General features: G+C 40.5%; 1 protein-coding gene across 1 annotated transcript; it reads left to right on the forward strand.

The window, feature by feature from the left end:
* Positions 1-1,830: 1,830 nt before the first annotated feature.
* Positions 1,831-17,620, forward strand: prkaa1 (protein kinase, AMP-activated, alpha 1 catalytic subunit). Its single transcript, XM_041810974.1, has 9 exons — positions 1,831-2,018; positions 5,048-5,189; positions 9,373-9,466; positions 9,765-9,909; positions 10,209-10,296; positions 10,432-10,656; positions 12,986-13,505; positions 13,602-13,728; positions 16,288-17,620. The coding sequence occupies exons 1-9, from the start codon at positions 1,922-1,924 to the stop codon at positions 16,569-16,571; spliced, it is 1,722 nt and encodes a 573-aa protein (XP_041666908.1). The 5' UTR covers positions 1,831-1,921; the 3' UTR covers positions 16,572-17,620.
* Positions 17,621-19,290: the final 1,670 nt, after the last annotated feature.

Raw genomic sequence — 19,290 nt, forward strand, 5'->3', positions numbered from 1 at the left:
TCCTTCTGGAACTTTGTCCCATCTCCACCTGGAGCTCAGTCAGACTGACCATCAGGTTCTTTGTCACCTTTCTTACTAAGGCCCTTCTCCCCTGATTGCTCAGTTTGGCCAGGCTACCAGCTCTTGAAAGAGACCTGGTTGGGCCAAATGTCTTCCACTTGAAAATTATAAAAGCCTCTTAGCTCTTGGGAACGTTCAGTGCATGATTTTTTTTAGGTTTTTGCAGGTTTGCAACCGAATGTGAAGCGGCTGGGATGAGAATCAGCACCTCCAAATCTGAGACCATGGTCCTCAGTCGGAAAAGGGTGGAATGCCCTATCCAGGTTGGGAATGAGATCCTGCCCCAAGTGGAGGAGTTCAAGTATCTCGGGGTCTTGTTCACGAGTGAGGGAAGAATGGAGCGGGAGATCGACAGGTGGATTGGTGCAGCGTCAGCAGTTATGCGGTCTCTGCATCAGTCTGTCATGGTGAAGAAAGAGCTGAGTCGAAAGGCGAAGCTCTCGATTTACCGGTTGATCTACGTTCCCACCCTCACCTATGGTCACGAGCGGTGGGTAGTGACCGAAAGAAAGAGATCGCGGATACAGGCAGCTGAAATGAGTTACCTCCGTAGGGTGTCTGGCCTCTCCCTTAGAGACAGGGTGAGAAGCTCGGTCATCTGGGAGAGACTCGGAGAAGAGCCGCTGCTTCTCCGCGTTGAGAGGAGCCAGATGAGGTGGCTCGGGCATCTAGTCTGGATGCCTCCCTGGTGAGGTGTTCCGGGCGAGTCCCACTGGGAGGAGGCCCCGGGAAGACCCAGGACACGCTGGAGAGACTATGTCGCTCGGCTGGCCTGGGAACGCCTCGGGATCCTCTGAGAAGAGCTGGATGAGGTGGCCGGGGAGAGGGAAGTCTGGGCTTCCCTGCTTAGGCTGCTGCCCCCATGACCCGATCTCGGATAAGCGGAAGAAGATGGATGGATGGATGGATGGATGGATGGCCTTCCCCAGATCTGTGCCTGTCAACAATCCTGTCTCTGGGCTCATGGCTTGGTTTTTGCTCTGATATGCACTGTCAACTGTGAGGCCTTCTATAGAGAGGTGTGTACCTTTCCAAATCATATCCAATCGATTTAATTTACCACAGATGGACCCCAATCAAGGTGTAGAAACATCTCAGCAGAGATGCAGAGAAATGGGAGGAACCTGAGCTAAATTTCAAGAGTTTTTCTAAAGGGTCTAAACACTTATGTAAACGTGGTGTGGTAAAACATTTAGGTTAATGGGAATAAAAAAGTTGTTTTTTTTCGACTATTGCAACATTTAAAAAGTGGTGGGGGTCTGAATGCTTCCTTCTTGCTCTGTATTACACCATAGGATATTGCTGTAGAGACAGAAAGATTAATACTAGTAGTTTATTATTATGATTATTATGATAATAATCATGATATAAGCATGATTACTACTATTATAATTGTTATTATCATTATTATTATTATTATCAAAGTACAATTGTCTGAACGACATACCAATGAAAATTCTGCAATGCAATTCTTTCAGCTTTGCAGGCAGATGATAGTGTAGGAAGTTAATATGTAGCGTCTTCAAAGTAGCTGGCCTAAAGGTAAAAGTGAAAGTATTCCTGTTAAAATGCAAAGAATATATTTGTAAAGAAACCACGGATCACTTTGTTTGGTAACGCATTTTTAGATGGAGGCCGATATTTTGGATAAGTTGATAGGCGCACCTGATTTAATTGTTAACGAGGAGCAAGTGAACGCAGCATGATACGTCGTTTTACGCTTTTGACGAATCGCGCACGAGCCGGGGCGCCTCCCACCCTCCGCGCTGAAGAGAGCCGCTAGAGTGGAGACGTACACAGCGGAGTTCAGACCATCTCTGCCCGCAGCTAGCTAACCCCGCAGCAAGGCCACTGCGGGAAGATGGCGACGGATAAACAGAAACATGAAGGAAGAGTTAAAATTGGACATTACATTCTAGGAGACACGCTCGGAGTGGGGACATTCGGAAAGGTTAAAGGTATGTCGGGCTGTCTTGACGCTTGTGCATCCTGCTATCTGAGAGACGGTACCAGTGGAAGCCTTTAGCCTAGCTGCTAATTTAGCCTGCTATGGAAGCTAACTTGTCGCAACCATACTCAATGGTCGCAACACCAGGAAGGTAACACACTTGTTGTTCTGCTAGTTGTTTCAACTTGTTAGTGACGGAGATAACGTAGCAGGGATGTGGCCAACGTCAGCTGCAGTTGACGCTAACAGGTAGATATTTCAAGTTTTATAGAATTAGCTTCTATGTAGCCACTTGTATATCAGTTAGCGCACGAGCTAGCTCGAGAGCCACAAGTCGCCTGTCAAGAGGCACACCGGGAAGTATAGCCTTCTCGCTGGGGGGCATTTAGTGACCCTCGTTCGCGTCGTATCTTATTTCCATCTTCTAACAAATAATAGAAGAAAGTTACACAGCTTGGCATTTAACTTTGTCATGACCCTCTATTCACGAGTTGCATTTTCCTCCACACTGAATAATAAGCGCTATAAAAATGTGTGCACCAGTGGAGACAGAGGGGCAAATCCAGCCCCATCTACGCCCTGTGGTCAGTCCAGAGGGCGGAACGATAAGTGTGTCAATACACACATCATCTTGTACCTGCAGGTATCAGCACCTAGATGACTTCAGAAAATGTCTTTCTTTATTTGCATACATTTCTGTCGAGATATGCCCCCGATACGCATGTTTGTTTACAGTCCAAAGCCTAGTCTGCAGACTGTTTTCTGTTTTATCTTGTAGTCGTTTTGTGTCCCCAGGAACACATGATTACACCCAAATATAACCAAATGACCTGAACCAACCCAGCCCCTCTCCAAAAACAACCACCAGCTTTGTTTATAGTTAATTCCCAGTGAGTCATCTCTCCACACTCATTTTTACATGTTCCAGGAAGGAAGAGATGTGCAGTTTGCTGGAGTTTGAGCGCTTTGATTGTTATGGTCTCGTTACTGGAGACTTGGTTAATACTTGACTACAAGCACACCTGGTAAATCAATAGCAACTATTGACTAGCTTTCACATGCAAGGGTGCTGTGTTCCCACTGTGCATTTGGATATTATAGTTTTTCTCTGTTTGGTATCTGTGTTCTGATATGTTTGCTTACTTTTCTCCAGGCGCCCTGCAGTTGTATATCACTGCCATGTGAAGCCTCTGCAACACAAGTCATATGTTATTATTTCCATTAAAATCAAAAGATTTGATGTTTTGTTTTTGACACATCTCACATTTTTGGCCAGTGGGCCACCCTTAAAAGATACTGACTAAACAACAGAAGTTAAAGTCTCTTCAAGATCAGATTTAACAGCTTAATAGGTTTCAAGTTTTCTGTAACCATGAATTTTCCCCCAGATTTACTGAAACTGCTATAATCAGTATTTTCATGTCCTTAGTATTAGGGAAATATCATCAGCTCATCACTTGTATCTGTGATATCGGCTCTGTTGACAGACTTAGGCACATCAGCAAATAATGTGGCATGAACAGATACCAGCAGCCAATTTTTATCTCTTGTTTAATACCCTAGCAAGCATGATTTATGGCTGATCAAGCGAAGAGGTACTTTATCTGGCTGAAGAAGTGACCCTTTGGACAGAGTGGTCTGTTTTTGTAGTCAGATATGAGAGACAATTCCAGTATTTTGGGAGTCTTGCAGCCATAAAAGTAATGAAAAAACATCTGCATCAGTATGGGCAATCAGCTAAAATGATGTATTAAACATCTTTCTCAGTACTGGCCCTGATTTCACAATCTGTGCAACCCTACTTGAAATAGACTGTTAAAAACTCTTATCCTCTCACAACATTGAAAAGTACATTTCATTCTCCAGTTTCTAAATAAGTCAGTCAGCAGGTTCACATGTCATATTTTCTAATACCTTCCAAGTTAAACCATTTTCTCCCTTTTATTTATATTTTTTCCATCATGTATGAAATAAATGAGATGATAATCATGGCTAAATTGTTATTTTAAACATCGGTATTGGGCACTAGTTTGGCTCAGTGAGTAGAGTGGGCACCCATACAGAAGTTGTAGTTCTGTAGACACACTGGTCACGGGATCAATTTCCGGTCTAGGTGCTGTTTGGTGCATGTCTTCCCCCACTCTCTCTCCTCATATTTCATGTCTGTCTTCAGCTGTCCTGTCCAAATAAAGGCAAAAGGCCCAAAATGAATCTAAAAATACCCATAAAAACACCAGTATTGACTCTGATCTTCACAATTGGTGCATGATTTATGAACGAATATTCGGGTTAGTTTGGACATTACCCTCCATTTGGTAAGATTAGTAATGTACAACTGTGATTGTACTAGACAACATTGTGATTTGGGCTGCACGGCGGTGCAGGGGTTAGCGCTGTTGCTTCACAGCAAGAAGGTTCCTGGTTCACTTCCCGGTCTGGGCCTTTCTGGGCAGAGTTTGCATGTTCTCCCTGTGCATGTGTGGGTTCTCTCCAGGTACTCCGGCTTCCTCCCACCACCAAAAACATGCTCATTATGTTGATTGGCAACTTAAAAATTGGCCATAGGTGTGAATGTGAGCGTGCCTGGTTGTTTGTCCTTATATGTTAGCCCTGCAGTTGACTGGCGACCAGTCCACCCCCACCCAAACTTAAGACGGAATTTAAACAGAGCTGGTACAACTGGCTTCTCTCTTATGAGTTGGTGGGGGCTGGATCTTAGATAAAAGAAAGTTAAATAGAAAGGACTTACTTTCATCAGGTAGAGAAGCGTACAGTTTAATAAAGGTGAAAGATACTCTGCATCAGCTGATGGAATGTAAATAAGAAACTGCCAGCATTTTTATATCAGCTTCAACAGCTGATATTTTTATACTATGGAGTTGACAGGAGGTTTCCTTTACCCCAAAGAGCCAGAAATATGTTTTTCTTTCTCTTGGATCCTCAAAGTTGAAATCGCATCGTATCATTTTTGTCTTGATTATCCTATTTTTATATATTCTTTGTATGACTCAAATGCATTCTCTTTTTTTCTCCCCACAGTAGGCCAGCATGAGCTGACCAAGCACCAAGTTGCGGTGAAGATCCTGAACAGACAGAAGATTCGCAGTTTGGATGTGGTGGGAAAGATCCGGCGGGAGATCCAGAACCTCAAGCTTTTCAGGCATCCTCACATAATTAAACTGTAAGTCCTAGATTACACCCTGCTCGCTGTTCCGTAATCCTCCTGCCGCCACATTAATGCCACCCACTGAGCTATTTCCAGGCTTTTAATGGTGTGTTTTAGAATACATCCATCTAGGACAATATCAGTCTGACCCAGTCTGTCCTCTCCCTACAATCCTCGCCTCATTCTGCTTTATTGCCTGTTATGGTTATCCCTTCTGTTGACCTCTTGTTATGAAGGGAAAAGGTCTTTTTATCCTGGTCTCTTATGATACCGCACTGTTCCATCTTAGTAATTCACCCAAAGTGTATTCCCAGAGCTCATTAATTTGGAATTTAACAGTCTAGAGTCATCTACTCTGATGCATATTTTTGTTTTTGTCCCATATTATCCCTCCTGCCGAATGATATGCAGACAGTCACACCGCTTTGAATGAGTCATTGTTTAACTTTTTATGTCTGGGCTGACTTTGATACTAACCAGAGGTCGTCTCTGCACACTCTTGTTGCTCTGTTGTATGGGTGTTTTTAGCAGTCATTGTAGATGCAGCTAAGTAAAACCTTTATTCCACCACACAAAAAGCTGAGTTGCTCCACTGTGTCTGAAAGAGTCAGTAACCTAAAAATAAAGTTAGCAAATTGCCAGACTACTTCCTGCTTGGTGAGATCCACAGGCTGCAGCGAAGGCCACAGTTTGAGGGTCATTACTGCCCAGGAGGTGTGGCTAATTGCCTGAAATACCAGCTAGATGTCATGCATGCACAAGAATGTAAACTCTGTTTTGTGTGTGTAAGAGAGACAGATCCAATCTTTGACAGGGTGGACAAACACTGCAGCAGAGCGAATAGCATTGCCTGTTTAGTCTGAATAACTTCTGTGAAGACAAATGGACACATTAGCACAGTTTGTAGCCATAGTGACTGGGATATGCAGTTACTCAGCAACTCTCGTCTGCTAAACTTGAAGATTGTTTTCCCTTAAAAGTGTAACATAATCACCACTGCATTAACCTGCAGACGTGAGATATAAGGATACATGGATGAAAGCTTATGGATTAGAATTAGACAAACATTGACACTGGGCTTTACTCATTTTAATATTTTGAGATGTGTGGATTTAGAGCTTAAAGGGTTACATGGCAGAATTTCAGTGAGATATGTGGCTTAAGTGCAAGCACAGCCAGTGCTACAGCTATTTTAATGTAATAAAGTGTTAAGGTGCAGGAATTTTTCCTCAAGCCTTAGACTCATAGTCAAGGCTGCAACCATTAACACATTTAGTTTTTTCTACTGCAAAAAAATACAAATCTCCTCCACTCATTTGGAGCTCTGTAATTCTTAGTGTCTCTGCACAGCATGGATCTAACCACATATTTGCTGTATCATAGATGAGCTAAATTGTGGTATTTGTGGGAAACAAATATACTATTGTTGCTAAGGGACTTGAGGCTTGATGTTTGAAAAATAACGCCCTCTAGTTAAGGTGCTTTCACAACTTTAGTTTGTTTAATTTTGTCTGGAGCACGTTAGAGTTGATTATTCATTATCAGTAGATGGAGTTCATTATAGTGTAGGGTTTCTATTCATGCCATATATGATGGGTAGAAGCATCTAGGGTAATGTGAGCTAACTTAACAGATGAAATAACATTAAATGATAATAATGAAACTTGCATGAAAACTTTTAAAACTTTGAGAATCTACCTGGCACAATAGGCAAGGCAGGAAATCTCAAGGACCAGTATCGATTTTTGCGATTGCACTGATGGCTTTTAAATGCACTAAGTGCAGTTGAAGTCAGGTTAATGGTTTTATCAGAGTGGTGCAGTGGTGCACACAAACACCAACCTTGCTCTGTGACCCTCCTTTCAGCCAGAGTTGCTTGGACACTGCTCTAAATTTAATTTATGAACATACATTTATGCCTGACTAATGATTGAGGTCGGGAATGAGGGACGGCATATCTGACAGCCAAAAGCTGGTTTGTGACAGTATGACTTTTATTGAAGGGCTAAATCCTTAACACTAATGCAAACAAAGAGAGTATGTTATACTTTTGTGTTACTGTTGCACTGCCGTTAATTAAACTTTAAATTAAAGCACATGCACACCTACATGGGCCTGGATTTTGATCTTGTCTTGTCAATGGAAAAAAAAAACATTTTTTGTTACTTGTCATATTTTATTTTTCCATGTAAGCAATCTCATTTAGAATTTTTAGCTCATAACACCATCTGACATTGTAATAACTGTTAATTGTTGGCACCTTAAACCAGTGGTTCTCCTGTGGTTGGGTATCAAGACCCACCACTCCTTAAGAGAAATTGCAACCCAAATTTTTTAAAACTTACAACTGCTTGAATTTATTTAAAGGTACTCTGTGTGGGAATATAAGCGGCATCTTTAGCCCAGTCCAGACCAAAGATCCGTGATGGGATGGTTTTAGAACGTCACCACCCACAGTTGCAGCAGTCTGAACTAGGCCGCTGTAATAATAATAATAATAATAATACATCAGAAATTCAAGGCTTATAGGAGCTAAATTTGTCTGTGAAAAATTAATTATTCTCAGCTAGTAGGGGTTTGCAACTGGTCAACCTTAGATTGTTACCTTCACTGCTCCTCCTTCTGATATGACAGGGCAGGTATTCATGGCTGAAAATGAAACTAAGACTCAAGCGTCTGTCCTTATTAGGAGCTCTAGCTGGCCCATATGGAACTGCTTCAGGGTAAGCAAAACCACCAGGGTGCAAGGAACAGGCAATTGGACAGTCTGCACAAAGTTTGCAAACTTTCCTGATGATCTCAAGAGACCACATTCTTAGAGTCGAGCAGTTGAGAGGCAGAAACACTGCAGTCAACATCACAGTTTTCACTGCATGCCCATGTAACACAGAGAATTTGGCAAAGGCAGATCTGGTCCTGTTTTTTTAATTGTTACAGTCAATATTCGGTTCTCTCAATGTTTGACTAAGTTATTACTAAGCATCTCCATCTCTCTACATGGGCTTCACCTGACAAGATAACTTCAGTCATTATTAAAATTTTCAGTTGGCATAATCATTGAATTACATGCACAATTTACATAAAACACGCACAGAACTCGAAGTGATTCTGCCACTCTGTCTGTGGTTCAGAGTGCAGCAGGCAGGTGTGTGACACTATGGCCAGGTTCACACTGCAGGCCTTTATGCACAATTCTGATCTTTTCTTGGGAACTTTTTTTTTTGTTTGGCTGTTCACACTGCAGTTGACTTCTAAAAGATCAGATACGTATCTGATGTAGAACCACATATGATAGTGGCCTGAATCATTCAAAAAGATCAAGTTCAATATGACTTGTGCTGTTCACACTGTCAGAATAAAAAACAGATCAGAGTCACATGTGAGCAAAAAATCAGATTCAGGTCACTTATAAATGCAGTGTGAACATAGCTGATGTCATCACTCTGTGTCTGTAAATACACATTTTCCTAGCCCCTTTATGAATAAAAATCGAGACAGTATTAGGCTGAAATGAGGCCACTTCTCTCACTGCAGGACCGTATATCACAGAAATGTGTCCTGTTTTGGGTTATGGTGAAATGAGCTCATTCAATGAGTACATATGAATAAAAGGCTTATTCTCAGCTGATGAAGATATACACATTTTCATGTATTCAGGTGATTAAACACTCATTTAGATAGGCCTACTTTTAAATGTTATGTTTTATTTTCACCAAGTTTGTTCTGCTAAAAGGTACTTGACTAAATATGATGCACTGTATCTCTAATTTAAAAAATGCTTTTTTTTGGACTGGAACAAACCACAGTCAAACAAAAGAGAAGGACTAAACAAAAGCACATCATTACAGAAGGACATACATGCATACATCTAATTTTTCTCCATTTTTTTGAAACAGCATGGGAATTGGTAACTTCTCGAGAAACTTCCTCATAATCTCAGGAAAACAAGCGTTATTATCAAAAAGTAAAAGGAGATAATAGAAATCTTGATTGAAATACTGACATTTTGTCATCATCATGGGAAACCTAAATGCGTAAATTTACTCTCCATCCATTTAGGGCTACTGTCCATAGACTTTATACTGCACTTTACTGGCACATACCTGCACTCACTGGAAAAAGCTTCATGACTTTGGGGTCCTAACCCACCATTTGAGAGCCACTACAAATAAATGAAACTCTGTTTTAATGTCTGCAGGTATCAGGTTATTAGCACCCCTACAGATATCTTCATGGTGATGGAGTATGTCTCAGGAGGAGAGCTCTTTGACTACATCTGCAAAAATGGAAAGGTAACACACTTTGATACTTAGAATGATGCAATAAGATACCACATTTCTTCCTGAGTGCATTAGCTGTTAACTGTTGTGTACTGCATTTAAAGACAGAGACAGGACCATAGAAGTGCTTTATGTTCTTAGTGTTATTACAGCCTTTAGTGCAGAATATGCACAATAACCTGTGAACCAAACACTTAAAGCGGCTGCAGAAGATTTCAAAACACCACACAAAGCACTGCTTAGTCAGCTGTGATGTGCTAACTAAGTCACAGAGAAGATCACACCTAATAGATGATTTGTGCTTTGACAGTTGGATGAGAAGGAGAGTCGGCGGCTGTTCCAGCAGATTATTTCTGCAGTAGACTACTGCCACAGACACATGGTGGTGCACCGAGACCTCAAGCCTGAAAATGTGCTGCTTGATGCACACATGAACGCCAAAATCGCAGACTTTGGTAAGTGTGTCTCAGCCCCAAACACAAGTGTGAAACAGATGACACTGCTATATTCTGTCGACTCTTTACACGAGACAACAAAACTGATCACTCTTAGGGTAATGGAGAAATGTGTTTATGAGTAGGCACATAGCTCATCATTTCACCTGTAAAGATGTGGAGAATTCAAGGTTGACTGTCTTACAGGGTGTATGGCTCAGTTTGTGAGGGGCCAAAAATAAATCTGAATTTGCAGGTTTGAATCCATCTGCATTTGAAGTACATGTTGGTACTACATTATGACTCTAAATTCTGTGCAGGTTTATCAAACATGATGTCAGATGGAGAGTTTCTGCGGACAAGCTGTGGTTCTCCTAACTATGCTGCTCCTGAGGTCATCTCAGGAAGGTGATGTGTTTTGCCATCATATCATGAAAGTTCATATAGACACACAGTATTCTTTCAAGTTGTTGCTGCATAAACATAATGCAGTAAAATGTTGCTTTTATGCTTACTGTATTGTTTCTTTTTACACTCCTGCAGGTTATATGCTGGCCCAGAGGTGGATATCTGGAGCAGTGGGGTCATCCTTTATGCCTTGTTGTGCGGGACACTTCCCTTTGATGACGATCATGTGCCAACGCTCTTCAAGAAGATCTGTGATGGAATCTTTTTCACACCACAGTATCTGAATCCATCTGTAATTAGCCTCCTTAAACACATGCTGCAAGTGGACCCTATGAAGAGAGCCACCATCAAAGAGATCCGGTGAGCCTGATGAGATCAATTTTAATTGTTAAAAGAAGTCAAGACTTTTTTTTTGTTTGTTTGGATTAAAGAGTGGATGCTATTTTTGAAATGATGCCATTTTTACACAGCAACAACTTCATCCAGAAACCTTTTGTTGCCTTTGTTTGCTCACGCAAAAACAGCGGTTTGGGTGCCTGAAAACTAGAGCTTTGCATCTTGACTTGTCTCACGATTTGATATGAATTATCAGGCCAATTGTATTTAGTATTCACTATCAGGATGCATCACAATTTATCCAGTGCATTGTCCATTTTTACATATAACTCCGGATGGATGCGATTAATTAACACGAATTAATTCATATTTAATTTTGTAAACTTAAAATGACCCTTTCTGTTGTCTCTCTTGCTGTTGCTATTCGTACTTTTCATATAACATTCTGGTTTCACTTTACTCTATGCCCTCTTGAGTTTGTAAGACTGACTTTTCTGCTGCTTCACTTCTGCATAAAATGGCACCGCTGCTTCTGTAATGAATGCATGTGTGAGGATTAAACAATGTCAGTCACATTCCTAAGCATCCACCTTAACCTGTTGTTATTGGCGCCGCTGTTTAACTCACATCTTTACAAATAAAGCATAAAGTGTTGGTTTTGATCCTCCTGATAAGAAGCTGAGGGAAACTTTGAGTTGACAGCGTCATTCAGAGCTGGCTGGAATGACACAGTTTAGCCCAGTGAGCTTAGCTGTTGTTGCTAACTGCTGTTTACCCTGGTGTGGTGTGTCAGTGAAGATTGGTGTTGCTGCAGTGTTTTACCTTCTTACAGCTTGTATGACTTATGTCCAATTCCTGACTCCTTGCTCTTTGAGGAAACCCAAAATAATCCAGTATCTTTGGTTCTAACCTGCAGACATTAGATAAACACTCTGATCCATGTTATCGGTGTGAGTACCTGCTTGTTTTGGTTGAGTGAGGCGTGTGCTGCATCATGCAGTTTTGTACCGGCTGTCATCTGCTGGTTTTATTGTTAACTGCACCATGTGGGGTATATATTTATAACTGCCGTCACAGCATCTACAGCTTTATGGATTCTGTGAAATCTGCACTGATGACGATATATGGCCATTTTGATTTTTTTGAGCACAGGCCTGGTGTGAGCGTGCTTGGTTGTTTGTCTCTACATGTCAGCCCTGTGGTTGACAACCAGTCCAATGACCACAGGGATAATTTCCAGCCCCCTACAACCCCAAACGGGATAAGCGGCATAGATAATGGATGGATGTTAAATGAAAATAAATACTGAAATAGTTTTCTTCTCTTATTTCTAGTGAAATGTTTGCATAAAATATAAATTTTAAACAGTTTCATGTTGAAATTAAACCTCTTTGTGTCCCTCTCTCTATCCTTCCCTCACTCTGACAGATCTTATTTAATGAGAGAAATTAACTTAAGATCATCCTGTTAGGATTTTTACTCTGAACTAAAATGTGTCATTATTTTATTCAATTACAAAAAGGATTTTTTATAAACTCAAAACTACCGTGAGTTTAAGGGAACATTGTTAGCATTTTGTTTGGCAGTGTTTGATTGAGTGAGGATGCTTGTAAAATCCATCATTTTGGACTCTTGGTTCATTCATTTTCCATGCCATCATGTGGTTTGTTCTCTCAACAGATGTGTTTTTTGTCTTGTGGTAATGTAAGTCATGACCACATCGCAACGGTACTGTAGCATATGAGACATGCTAGTTTCAAACTGTCAGTGGGGACAACAAACAGAGCCAACATAAAAGAGTCCATCAATCCTCGATGAAAATGTCTGTCTTCGCTGTCTCCTTCTGTAATGCTCCCTAACTTTCTCTGTGTTTCTGTTAGCAGGCTGCACTCTGCAAGCCCCTGAGTATTTCCAGGTTGACGCGCCAGCATCGTTTTAACACAGGAATAGATGAGACTAGTGCAGTAACAGGAAAAGCATCACCTTTTAAAACAGACTACCACTGACATGTATTGAAAGCAGGAAGGGAAACAGGCATTTATTAGAGTTTTTACAGTTGGTCCAGCTGCAGGGGGGAAGATACACTTGCAGTGTCCACCTTCATCAATTATATGCTGCCTGTGCATCAATGCAGGATTGATTGTTTTCAACATCACTAGAGCATAGCTAAGCATGTCTCTGCTGTTGCTAACGGTTGTAGAGAGTTGCGTCGACCTTTCTGATACTTTTTTCTGTGATAAAATGTCAACATGAATGTGCTACTTTGATGGCCCTATTTTAAAAACGAATGAATATGTTGCATTCAGAGTCATTGTTTTTTTTTTAACAACAAAAATAACATCTTCTCCCACAGAGAGGACGATTGGTTTAAAGAGGACTTACCCAAGTACTTGTTCCCTGAAGACCCCTCCTACAGCAACAACATGATCGATGACGAAGCCCTTAAGGAGGTTTGTGAGAAGTTTGAGTGCACAGAAGAGGAAGTCCTGGCCTGCATTTACAGTCGCAACCATCAGGACCCACTAGCGGTCGCCTACCACCTCATCATCGACAATCGTCGCATCATGAGTGAAGCCAAGGATTTCTACCTGGCGTCCAGCCCCCCCGACTCTTTCCTCGATGACCAGCACCTGACCACGTCTGGTGCTGCTGTGACTGGCGTCGTTAAGCCCCACCCAGAACGTGTCCCCTTCCTTGTGGCGGAGACTCTGCCAAGGCCTCGTCACACTCTGGATGAATTGAACCCCCAGAAGTCCAAGCACCAGGGTGTCAGGAGGGCCAAGTGGCACCTTGGTATCCGCAGTCAGAGTAGACCAAATGACATCATGTCAGAAGTGTGCCGTGCCATGAAACAGCTGGACTATGAATGGAAGGTAAGAGGGAGTCGTGTAAAAATGGAACAAAAAATATATTTGTCAAATCTTAATCCTTGACAGTCATTGCCTTTTTACCCTTTGATACTTTTTCAGGTTGTGAATCCATATTATCTACGTGTGAGAAGGAAGAATCCGATTACTGGCATGCAAACCAAAATGAGCCTTCAACTCTACCAGGTGGACAGTAGAACCTACCTCCTAGACTTCCGTAGCATAGATGGTAAGATAGTTCAGCTACACTTTCATGTATCTATTATCATTTCTATTTATTAAATTTGCATGCAAAAGACAGTATAATTTGTGATTTACTCAACATATTCCTAAAAATCATCAAAAAGTGGATCAGCAGGGGAGCTTTTTAAAAAGCTACTTATATAAAAGGTTGATTTAAAAGTCAAAGTGGTTCACCTGGTCTTTACTGTTCTATTAGTCCTCCAGACTGTTCCCAGACCGGAGTCTAGCTCCTTGTGTCTTGTTAGTGTTTACCTGGATTCCGTCCTGTAGTGATCTGCGTCAGTGCCGACTTCATAAATGATTGACTCGGGGTTTAGAGCTCAGGCTTTTGCACAGCCTGCGTAGGTGTGCAGTAGTACCTCAAAGGGAAACTGAGAGATAAGAGTGTTGTTGTAGGCTGCTGAGGCATGCTGTGTAAAGGGTACCTGACTACATTTTGACTGTCACTCTGTTCATGTGTAACAGATCAAAATGAGGAAGGATAGTTGACACACTGTCTATCTAGACTTGTCCGTTTTCATCAAACAAAATTTTTGTGTGTTCAAACTTGGCTCGCATCAAATGAGTTGCAGTGCTGTTCTTATCTATCACAGCACGAGGATTGAACTTCCTCCGCTGCTACAGCAGACCTCTATCAGTTTCGAAATTACAATAGTGGCAATATAACAGCAACGTCTTTTTATTATCAGACAGTTCATGCTTGAAAAGGAGCGAATAGTCTAGTGTAGTATTTAATTCTGTGTCATTGTGATGTGCAAATCAGGATTTTAGCTCATGACGTCTGGTAAAGACATCCTCTCCTTGATGTAAAGCCTTTAACAAACATCAGTGTTTGTTGTCCTTGACATGTCCGGCTGGACTTGTCATGATTGTAGGTCACAGTATGCGCTTTAATTTACTCCAACAAGTTGACGCACAGTAGAATAACTGTCCATGACATGCAAGAATGTGATTACCTGCATGCTGTGATAATAACCAGAGAGCACAACGCTACTGCCATCATGACAGGACAGAGGAACATATGCCAACACAACAGGGTGTATATATGGTGCCCTACAGAGTTAGATTCTTGGGGTCACAATTTGATTCAGAAATTATTTTAACTGATTCCTGATTCACAACCTATTGCCCGTTTCTCATAAAGAGGTGCTTATTTCAGTATCTGCTCCAGTCTGCTGTGCACTTAGACACTGTAAATTATAAACATTAAAAAGCTTAATGAAATGTGCTGAAGATAATGCTTTTGTTTTACAATAATAATGCTTATAACTTCATTTGTTAGGCACTTTTAAAAGCAAGGATTTGCAAAGTGCTTTGACATGTGCAGAAGCAGACAGAAGAACAAAGCAATGAACAGAAGACAAACACAAAGACAAAGAAGAACCTAGCCAAAATAATAATCAAGATAATAATTCAACAGTATAATAAGACATCAAGAACCCAGACGAAAATTAGATGTCATGCAAACTAAGACATCACATAACATCAGAGAGCAGTGTGTATTCGTAGTGTTTTTAGCAGCTCATTACAACAATAAAAAAGACAGTAATTTATGCTCAAATTGAAAAATATTTTTGTATGGATAAAAGACGTGGGCTTAAACAGGAATAGTATTTTTCAGAAGCTCATCAGCAGAAAAAACAATCATAAATCCAAATTCTTTACTTTTGACAATGCTGCAAGAGAGCAGGTGTTATGTTTTAACAAGTGACTGTGTTAATTGATGACTTTTCAGCTCAAAGTGTCAGCGGTGTTCGTAATTACAACACTGTTGAAATACTGAACATTTCCACCGTCTCAAAAATGTGCTTAGAAGATATGAATGTATTGAAAAAATAAACAAAGGGGTTTTTCAAGTTTTTGAACTCCGTTATTATCCCAGACACATTCGACATAGTCACCAGGTAACATGGTCACATGTTAAACTGTAACACTGGTGTTTTAAATGAAACAGATGATAGATCCTGTTGATATAGTCCGTGCCGTTTAGCAGTTAGTGGCTGACATTCACTTCGGGTGAGCGTGTTTCTGAGCCATTCCCAAAGCAGGCTACATTACTTTACTTTAGCACACTTAGCAGATACGTCAGGCCAGGCTTCCTCTTAGTGAAATCCACTGTCTTAAAACTTTTCTTTTGGGAAACCAGGACAGGCTGAGTAACTAACAGCTCCATCGATGGTGCAGGCAGTACATTAGTGTGTCAGACAGCATGAATTGATTTCTTCCAGCCCCTGTGCTGATTGGTGTGTGTGCATGTGCAAAATATTTGTCAACAGTGAAGTAACTTTGAGTTCAGAACGAGAGGTTATCATTTGCAAAGACTGTTCCAGACAACTAAGTAAAACAAGGTTTCAGTCTGAAAACAGAAATGGCATGATTCCAAATGTAGCTGTCACCAGTACCACTTCTTTATCAGTGAATACAAGGATTTTAAGTCTTTCCAAAATATTTAAAAACCTGCAGATTCCTTGATTCTGGGCTGAAGTTGCATACAGTTTTGTTTGTGTGTCTAAAGTAAAAGAAAATATGTCTTTCTGTGATTCAGATGATATGTTGGAGACAAAATCTGGAACTGCTACCCCTCTCCGCTCCGGGTCTGTGGGCAACTACCGCACCACTATAAAGAACGATGTAGATGGTGCAGACGCTCCTGCTACGTCAAGCACTGTGCACCCCACCAAGGCTGCAGAGGGCTCCTTAGCTTCATCGCTGACCTCATCCATCGACTCTACGGGAGGGGGAGATAACGCGTCTGTCCCTCGACCGGGAAGCCACACCATCGAGTTCTTTGAGATGTGTGCAAATCTTATTAAACTACTTGCACGATAGCTTGCAAAACAATCGCTAGCCTTTTTTTCCTCTCCGAGTGTCTTTATAGCAATAAGCATGCAACCGATTCATGGCTCAGTTCATCCCGGCTGAGGATGAAGTGATTGTTCCATGGCACTGATGCAGGTTAGAGTTCCCTAAGCGGAAGATATGTTACTGAGCTGGCAGGGAATGTAAGGGTTCACTGGGAAAGATGAGTGACCAAGCTACTTAGAAGCAAGGACAGAACAACGTTTAAAAAGGGGGTTTTAGAATTTCTGATCAGTTTTAAAGAAGAGTCCACATCCCAACTATACATAATATAACCACAAGTGATTACACTGAATTTCCTGTACTGTAGCCAATGAGCTCTGCTTTCCAGAACAAGATCAAGTTTCTGCCTGCAGAGAGGGCAGCCACATGCCGAGGGTTAGTTGAGGGATGGCAGTCGCATAGGATGCAGGAAGCACTTTTGCACAGGTATCTTTAATTTCCTGCTGCCCTTGTATTTCTCTCAGTGGGGATCAGAGAAGTGGTGCAGATGTATCAGAGCACTGCACCCTCTAGGGTTTTCATACCCATAACATTCATTTGACTCTGAAAGAAGTGCAATGACCCTTGTTGTTTCTGTCTTGTGTCAGGGACAAAAGAATGCTTCATCAGATTTTTGTTTTCATTTTGTTGTGAATCTGAGTCGTCAGACTAAATTTTCATGTCCTTGTAAAAATTTGTTTGTCCCCTACATTTTTATATATAAAGACGTGAATATATTTATCAGTGCGTTAAGTGGACGCAGTGTTGGTTCTCTTGGAAATGGAATTGTTTGTTTTCTTTGTTGCATTACGATCTATTGCTGGATGGTATATATATTTTCCATTTTTACTGTCTGGTTTTTAAATCAATATCACTGTTATTTTTTTCTCCTTCAATCACAACTACTCTGATACTTGATTGTCTTTCCAGATAAATATAACCTGCTTTTACCATTTAAGAGGTATTTTTGCCACGACAGTCAAAATCTAGATATATCATTTTCAGTGTCACATATTAAAACGATGAGTTGATTTTGACTTATTTTGTTGCTTTTCTCAATCTCTTGTTAATTTTAGGTAAATAATTAGGATTTGAGTGTGATATCTGAGTGAAATGCCTTATGCCTACTTTTCAATTTGTAAATGCCAATTCATCACAAGTGTAAAGGCCTCACAGGGCCTGATTCAAAAATAAGTAGCAGCAATCACATCCAGTGCATGGACAATGTCACTTGGCAGGTGAATGCATCCAAAACGTTATACTTTTATCTTAAGACACACATTCCCTTAAAGGTTATCCTTTAAAAGCTGTGCAGACTTGTGAGCTCGAAACAGTGGAAAATCACTATTCTGAAAAATAAGAGAAAAACAAAATACATGTGTTAAGATTATAAATGTGGTGCTGGTTTATTTGATTTTTTTTTTTTAAAGTAGTCCAAAAGAATCTGATGCTTTTAAGCTCACCAAGTCTGTCTTCAGTCACGTATGATGCGTCTCCCTCTGTTTAGTGTCCAGTCTTAAAGTTTTAAGTGGTGTCTGTTGTTTGGCTGCCTTATCATTCAGTACTGTTAATCAGTTTTAATGTCCGTTAAATTTTTGGTTCAGTTCTGGTCAGTTATTGGGACCTTTTGCAATTTTAGGGTTGAAAGCTCACATTGTTTTGTCAGTGTTGCATATTCCTAATTCTAATTTGTGAGGAATTCGAACATTATTTAAAGTGTTGGCATTAAAATAAGATTGCAAAGTTTGAAGATTATATTTTGCCAAAATTTTCGACCTCAGCAACTGCTATCGTCTTTTAACCAAGGTAATAGAAATAAACAAAAAAACGTAGGGTTCTTGTTTTCAGTCATCAACGGTCATTGCAGCCAGGTTTAAAGGAGTGTCGCTTGTTCTTGTTCTCGGAGAAACTAATTCATTTTAGTTTAAGGTTGCAGTTGCTGAGGTCTCGGTTTCCAGTGTTTAGCTCTCTACAGCTTTAAAAATATCTTGTATAAAAAATTTTACGTTTCAGAGATAAAATACAACACAACAGAGTGACAATATTTGTGATCACCTAGTTTTTCTTGGCAGGATTTGGACTGACATAATCTAGAGCTTTTGAATTCTAGTGATCATAGTACAACATGCTATGGTCATGGAAAGATGGCGTTAAAACTAAATACTTTTAGTTTTAAAGGGCAGTTGCAAGTACTGTTTACATAACTTTTCATGGGTTACATGATGGGTTTTGTAGTAAAGATGAATGTGTGAACCGTGACCTTTTTGACAGCTTATGGAGTACTGTCTAGTACTGTCCTAGTGGACTGTGAGTCAGTCTGTCTGAACTGCTTTAAAGAAATATTACTCTATTTTTGTTTGGTGTGTAAAGGGACCCTACAAGATTGACCAGTGTAAATCTGAATGGACAGTGTTGAAATCATTTGTATACACAACTGCCTAATAAACTGCTAAATTGCACACAATTTTCTGGAGTTTCTCTGCATATCTCTAGTTTTGTTAACACTTTGAAGTAAGCTATATCATCTTTTTAAATACCGGTAGTTTACAGTAAGTCCTAGTTATAATAAACAGTGCTACATAAACTTAATGTCACTCACTATCTCTGCATTTTTTCTGCTTGTGTAATTGCTATGCAAGTTATTAGGTACTGAGGTAGACTTGACCATTACAAGGAAGTCATGCTAATTTTAGAAAAAATTTAACAT

Source organism: Cheilinus undulatus, linkage group 17, assembly GCF_018320785.1.
Source record: "Cheilinus undulatus linkage group 17, ASM1832078v1, whole genome shotgun sequence".
Classification (NCBI taxonomy): Eukaryota; Metazoa; Chordata; class Actinopteri; order Labriformes; family Labridae; genus Cheilinus; species Cheilinus undulatus.